We start from the raw sequence: 7,640 nt of genomic DNA, 5'->3' as shown, positions 1-7,640 counted from the left end.
ACTAAAGAGAAAAAGCCCAAAACCAAGAGTGTTCAAAGAATGAATATCAAGAGCATGTTTTTGAAGTACTTTTATAAAAATTCTATTCATTTTATTGGCAGAAATTACATTGCTGTATCTGTTTCAGTTAAGATGATGGGACATGTGGCAAACCTGACCACATTATGCTTTGCAAACAGTATGCTAAATATGTATAATCTTGACTCAGCTGACAGCAAAGAGTAACAGAAGTTTGAATGACGTTTGGAGCAAACGCAAATCAAACCGTTTTCTGTTCCTCAATAATTTGCAATTTAGATTACTTTATTATAAAAGTAGGTGCACACACAGAAGACGTAGATTTTGAAACTTCACATTATTGAAAATGGCATCATTTTCTGAGCTGAAAAAGCTCCATGATCGACACTTGGATCCGACTGCGTTGGTGACTGAATATTTGACAAAGGATTCTGCCTTTGTCGATGATGTGTTAACACGGATATTTCCTTCGATCAACAAAATCTTCACCTCAGGTCTGTTTTTAATATCTCCTGCCATCCCAGCTGAAGGTGGGGAGAAATATTGCGGTTGACAAATATGTAATCTATGTTTATGCATTGAATTCTTGCTTTTGGTGCCTCAGTTGTTTAATCGGTTCTGGTTATTCAAAGACAAGAATGATCAATATATGTTAATGCAAATTGATGTAGCTACTGAAGTCAAAAGGATTAATAGACAAATGACAAAGATCAAATTACATTTTTGTGCTTGGGGGCAAAAAACACATTGATAATGAAAAGTACATTGTAATTTATATACATATTTACCATTCATCCATAGATTGTTGTTCATTGTGCATTGAAAAGCAAGATGAATGTCAAGAATGTCATTTATTTTGACTCATGTTGCACAAATAATGTAAATTTTGAGACTGGAGAATCGAAATAAAAAACAGGAGGCTGTTTCTACAACCCAATATGAAAAATTCACTAGATGGGACCTTAAAATTTTAATGATACTAACATTCTGATGCCTCATGAATGAAATATGCAAATATATTTCCCTGGTTCTTTTAATGAATCTTGTATATCTCAGTACTTCATGATAATACAATTATGAGCATATGTGCACAGTTTCATATATTCTAGCCTAGATTACATAAACTAGACTTAAATTCACATCAGGCATAAAATGTAACCCCTCTTTACCATTAGTTTGCCCTGAGCATGAATAGTGCTCGTTCAAGGGCTGCATTCAAAGGTACTTCTGTCTCCCACATTTATGTAGTCAGCAGTGCTTTCCTATTGCCGCATATTTACATTTTGTATTATATTGGTTTACTCCGGCGTTATTCACAAAGGTAAATCTACTACTAGTAGAATGCACAATGGGTTTTTACATCTGCGGGTATTAACAAAATAGGAGTGTAAAGTCACCCAGGCATTTAGGGCCTAATCACGAGTCTGGCAGTCCTTGGACTGCCGGACTTGTGGTGGGACAGTTTTATGACTGCCACATTACAACCCTAGTGGTCCTGCCACCCTAGGACCACCGTCTCTGCTAGGGAACCACCGTTCCAGGTCTGTTGGCTCAATGGACTAATGCGTCCTCTGCAGGGGCCTGTGTTCGACCTTATGGTCACATGTTCAAATACCAGAAGGCCCACTCAGCCTTTCATCCATCTGACGTCGATAAAATTAGTACCATTGAGTTGGGTAACAATAAACATCTGCTATTCAGCGCAAAGATACCCCCGCGTGAACGTACGCTTTACAAATACACATTCCCTGCCTGTGGCGCAGAGGGCTGCCGTGGTCCAGGCAAGCATATTACAAGTTTCTTCTCTATTAGGGTTATCATGGTGGTTTCTATTCCTTAAAAACCCTGGTAGAAAGGAAACAAAGGGGGTCCTACAGGGCAACCCTGTGCCTCATACCCTGTAGATGCAGACAGTGGCAAAACATGTGCCCCCCTCTGTGCATGTACAGAAGTCCCAGCACAGTATGAACTTTTCAACTTTTTTATAGGCACCGCAGTGGGATACCAAAGGAATCACCCGCCAATGACAAAGGTTTGCCGGTGCAGCTGCGAGAAGGTCCCACCAAAGCACCATCAAACTAAATCAGTCACATAGAATTAATTTTCTACACCCCTGTAAGAATTTATAAGTGGAAAGTTACTACTGCCAAAAACGAACAGTAGTAAGTCCAGCACCATACATGCTCCACCACTGAGACGGAGCACTTTCATGGAAAATGAGGGAGACTGGAGCCTATTCACAGAACTATCTTAAGACAAAATCCAAAACTTACTACCATTTTGGTATTCACAGAAGGCACTGACTCCTAAATGCCTTCTGTGAATACCGAAAGTCTTAAAGGATTTTTCCTCAGTTTAGGAGTAGTAAAGTTAGGACTCCTAACTTTACTGCTCCTAAACTGAGAAAAACCCTAACTTTAAGACTTTTGGTATTCACAGAAGGCATGTAGGAGTCCTAAAGTTAGGAGTCCTAACTTTACGACTCCTAAACTGAGAAAAATCCTAACTTTAAGACTTTCAGTATTCACAGAAGGCATTTAGGAGTCCTGAAGTTAGGACCCCTAACGTCTGTGAATACCGAAATGAGTAAGTGCCTTCTGTGAATGCCAAAATGAGTAAGTGCCTTCTGTGAATACCAAAATGGTAGTAAGATTAGGATTTTGTCTTAAGTTAGTTCTATGAATCGGGCCCTTAGGGCCTCATGTACGTAGCCGAATACCGGTCGGTAACGGCCGATTTTCGGTAATTATACCGTTACCGACCGGTATTTAGGCTTGTGACATGTAGGGGGCTCATTTCTGTATTCGGTAATTTACCGAATCGGTAAAATTACCGAATCGGTAATTTTACCGATTCGGTAAATTCCGAATACAGAAATGAGATGTAGGGGGAGTGTGTGGGTGTTGTTTGGAGTCGGTATTTACCACCAACTAATAGTTGGTGGTAAATAAAGTATGGATGTGTGAAAGCATTTCATAGCGCTTAGAAGTGTGCAATGTGGCAGACATACATGCCCTTAGGGCATGTATGTGTGCCACATGTGCACACATGGCCGAATCAGGGGTGCAACAAGGTGTCAATGTGACACCCTGCCACCCTTGCATGTGCTCCCCCATTACCGAATCGGTAAATACCGATTCGGTAATTACCGACTCACTCCGATTCGGTAACATTTACCGAATTTTTACCTACATACACTTTACCGATTCTTAAATACCGAATCGGTATGATTCGGTATTTTAGAATCGGTAAAGTGTATGCCACCTACATGAGGCCCTTAGTGTCTTAAAATAAACCGCAGAGTTAAAATTTAACTACATTATTTTAAATAATGAAAAACATAAAACATATTTTTTTATGTTTAAAAAATTATCTAAAACAACATGTTTTGTTTTCTTATGAATTATTTTAACATTTTATAATTTAATAATCTAAAGTAAAATATAATTGAATTACTTTAAATTAATTATGTACTTAACTTTTGCACCGCCTTTCATTCACTTATGTGATTCAGCGGTGGTGTAAAAAAGTGGCCAATTTTCAACGTGACTCATCTAGGGAGATGTGTCATGTTGTAAAGCCCTGCGTCACATTATACCTGCGTCAGGAATATGTATGTAGGGTGAGTGTTCCCACACAGGAAAGCCTTGTGAAAGTGATGCAGTGAAATCTACAAGATGTCATTGTACCACTTCAAGGACACCACAGCGTCAAAACCTTATGTCTGCTTCAAGCAGAGTGACGCAGTACAATAAGTATAGACCTCAACATGCATTACTGGAGTTGCACCGTGCTTGCGACATGACTCAAGCAATGCATGACTTTTGGGCCAGCAGATGTGTCAGAATTTCTGATGCATCTGTCAATCCTTTTGCCATGGTGCACCGTATTATAAATACAACGCATCTATGGTGGTGCAAGGGTGTCACAGGCTGGTGCGGAAACATTGACACATCACTACAGATGTGTCAGTTCCTTGTAAATCTGCCCCACAATATTTTAACTTTATGTAGGATTTTTTTGTCTTCTATACTTCAGAAAAATAATAGTAATTTAATATATTTGACTAGAAGGAGTACCTTTCCAACAAACAGTTTGTCTCTCTACCGATTTTAGTATTTAGTATAGGGAGTGCCACCAGCTTTCTGTCGAAGCCCTCTATTGATGGAGAGCTACCTGTCAAGGCCCGATGGAATGGCAGCTGTCTTAGTAAGCACCTTACACAGCCCACCTTATTTAGAGCATGCTGTCTGAGGCCTTTTTTTCTGTTTCCCACTGCCAGGTAAAACCAGGTGGTGGGGCTATAAAAACAAATATTGACTACGTACACAGAGGAAACACTCTCTGGATACACGGCTAAGTATTTGTTTGATTGTTTTTGTTATGCTCCGGTGACTCACTGTGTGTGATGCTCTGCATGTTCTGGCATGCATCGGACCTGTGGACATTGAGCAATGGTTCAAGGCACCGTAAAGACAGCAGACGCACAAAGACACAAAGATTGATGAGAGGAATTCCTGCAGTTTGTCTAACCACCAGCAATCCATCAGGGTAGTATTCTGACCCATTGTTCTTTTGGCCATCATCTGTCCAGTCCTAGCAATATGCAAATTAGTCTTGGTACTGCTTCAATATGAAAAGTCCATCCCAAATTGTAAAGACACGCCCTCTCTGAAATGGAACATGAGAAACGGAAGAAAGGTTTGAGCCTGATTGGGCCTCATCAGTTGGGTACAGGTTGGTTCCAGGTGCATAGTGAGCAAGGGTCACTTCGCCGCTTAGGGTTACATTTATTAAAAACAATGCTTGCAGCTCTGCATAATAGGGAAAGGGCAGCAATGTGCCATATTTAAAAGAATTTCAGCTTCTGTCCTTGTGCTACACAAAGCAATGAGGCAAATTACTTGGAATGCAGCACACATGGAAAGAGTAACAACAATAAGTAAAACTATTTCTCCTCATTATGCCTCCCCTGAGAAGCATTGCCCTCTTACTATAACGTCACTGTAACCTTTGTTTTTTAGTGAATTTACAAGTTTTTTTTAAAGCTATTTATTCAAACCCAGGGCCCAGCAACACATTTAAGGGGAAGGGAACATGTATCCCCCCTCCCTTGGCCGATGTAAAACCCGGGTACTCTATCTACATGGGTCCAGCTTCATATGTGAAAGGAAGGGGCACTTAGGGTATTCCAATGCAACTGCCGTGGTTTTTGACACATTCAATGATTTACCAACATCTCTGTGTGACTCTGCAGATGAGGTCCTTGGGTTCTGATGTGAACGTGAGACCCTGACTTGTAATGATCGTCTGGAGAGGAAGTAAGCTATCCTTTTGAGTGCTGGGCCTAATATTCCAGCAGTGTGTAGCCTGGTGAAGAGTGTGTAGTGGGAGACAGTGTAGAAAGCAGCAGAGCAGCAGAGAGGCCAAGGAGGAAGAGGTCAGAAGTCTGCCCATGGTCCAGGATGGTGCGTATGTCATCTGTGGCAACGATGAGCACTGTTTCGGTGCTGTGGCTGTTTCAGAATCATAATTGTGAGTCATCCAGGAGGTTTTTGCATTCTAAGTGGTCCTAATTGTGACTTTGGCTAGACAAGGGAACAGAGAGAATGGTTGGTAGTTGCTGAGTACTGCAGGGTTGGCTATAGGTGTTTTTGAGGAGGTCAATGATTTCGTCAAGTTTACAGCTATCTGGGAAGGGGCTATTTTGTTCCAGGTGTTGATGATGGAAGTGAGTGCAGCATTTATCGTGGCTCTTCCCAGGTTGTAGATATGGTGGGAGCCCCTGAGTGGACTGTCTTCATATTGCTGCAGTGTAATTGGTAGATAGAGGGTTATCATGCTATCAGTTGGCAATCGTTGGTTGATGAGCTTAGCAGGCTGGAACGATTGACAGAGGTGACTCGGGTTTAAAGTTGCTGCAGATCTTGGTGGTAATTTCATGGAAGAAGTTGGAGAGGTCGTTATACATCATGGATGTATGTATGGAAATGGGCATAGACTACCTATTGAATGTATGCCTGCCTGACAACTTATGTAACAGAGATCAATCATCTGCCATGCTTCACATGTTGTTATAAAGCCATCCAAGGCCACACAAATCAGGCCTTGTGTGTCTTATTAGTAGTAGTAGTAGTAACTGATTTCTTTCCATAAAACATACATTCCATACAATTTTTTATTCTATGAAATAATCCAACACTTAATACAGCATTAAAATCAAGTTCAATTGAATAAGTGCATCATGCATGTAAAATAATTGCTCCCTTGTCCAATCAGCCTGCCTCTTTTAAGTAGTAATAGTTTTTGTAAAGTCAATAATACGAGTAAATGGAACACAAAAACAATTCCTACCTTTTGATGCTTTGTTACGTTCACCGAGCCTACTATTCAGCTAACCTATTCCTACAGACTAGTTGTAGACACTTGCTAAGATTAAAATTCAATTTAGTTTCAGTAAAAAATGTAACAAAAGGATAATGAACTTGAAACTTGCCCGGACACTAGTCATACTAGGGGACACAAGTACTAGTGATGGTCAGTGTGCTGTTCAACTATGCTCCTCTGCCACCCCTAGAATGTCTGCTATTTCGCTCACCTTATCAGCCCTACGGCAAAGAGATATTTACCTACTGTGGCCAATGTGAACACAGAGAACCTTAAATCCTCTGTATGTCTCATAATGCTTAAGTAATAACACAGCGGGTGAATCCATTTGCCTCTAGGCTTGTTATATTTGGGGAAAAAAGCAAGACATGGCTTAAGCTTTCATGGGCTGACATAGGGCACATTGTACAGATATTACCATGACCATCACTTCTGGTAGCATTCCACATAGATGTAAAAGTCCTTATTTCAAGTGTATCATAGCAAAACTTTGGGTACAAGGTTTTTGGCAATGGCTGCTGTCTATAAAGTCTTTTTGCCAGTCTATCAGAAGGAGGAATTGATTTGTAAGTCTACCTAGAGGTGTGACGAAGACTAGCCTGGATATACTGCCAATAACACGTTTTTAACTGATTCTTTGAGGAAAATGTCAAGGTAGTACAGTCTGTCCAAAATATGTGAAGCATGTGGGCTGGCATGAGCACAGCCTCAAGGGCAATGGGCAGTATCTAAGTTGCTTTTTACTATGTATCAATGAAGCCTTTGTGCACTATTTGTGTGGCCTTGCATGGTGCAAGCTAAATGCAAATGGGTACTAAACTTGTGGCCGTAGAGATTGCATAATGCATGGGCATTAAAAGCAATATCAGTTCATATCAGACTATCAGAATCATATTCACATTCAATGCCTCTGAGTGGTTGAATACACTCAATTATGCTACACTGCACACATCAAAGCATAGCCTCACACAGCAAACATTGTGCAAAAAATGGCTGAAGTATGGATTTTCCTATGCAAACACCCATAATAGATTCCCATGTATTAAGGCGCTGTGACAAATTCATAGCTGTCATTCTTGGCCCTCACATACACAGTTGTCAAGAGCAGGAACATATATATTGCAGATACCTAAACCTATTTTCCAAGTGTCCACCTTTTTATTTTATTTTTTTGAGTTTTACATAGGTCTGGCTAGACCCGGAGGTATCAGAGTGCTTTAAATGAGGATCAGAGT

General features: G+C 40.5%; 1 protein-coding gene across 1 annotated transcript in view; it reads left to right on the top strand.

Annotated features, from left to right (window-relative positions):
• The first annotated feature begins 337 nt into the window (after positions 1-337).
• LOC146829835 (nicotinamide N-methyltransferase-like) overlaps positions 338-7,640 on the top strand; it is a 100,994-nt gene continuing 93,691 nt past the window's right edge. Inside the window, exon 1 of the mRNA XM_085608512.1 lies at positions 338-512. Coding sequence (XP_085464638.1) covers positions 365-512 — 148 coding nt within the window. The 5' untranslated portion in view covers positions 338-364. The remainder of the gene's footprint in view (positions 513-7,640) is intronic.

This window comes from Triturus cristatus, chromosome 5_2, assembly GCF_964204655.1.
Source record: "Triturus cristatus chromosome 5_2, aTriCri1.1, whole genome shotgun sequence".
Classification (NCBI taxonomy): domain Eukaryota; kingdom Metazoa; phylum Chordata; class Amphibia; order Caudata; family Salamandridae; genus Triturus; species Triturus cristatus.
The sequence above is the reverse complement of the archived record's forward strand: the minus strand, read 5'-3'. Positions and strand labels throughout refer to the sequence as shown.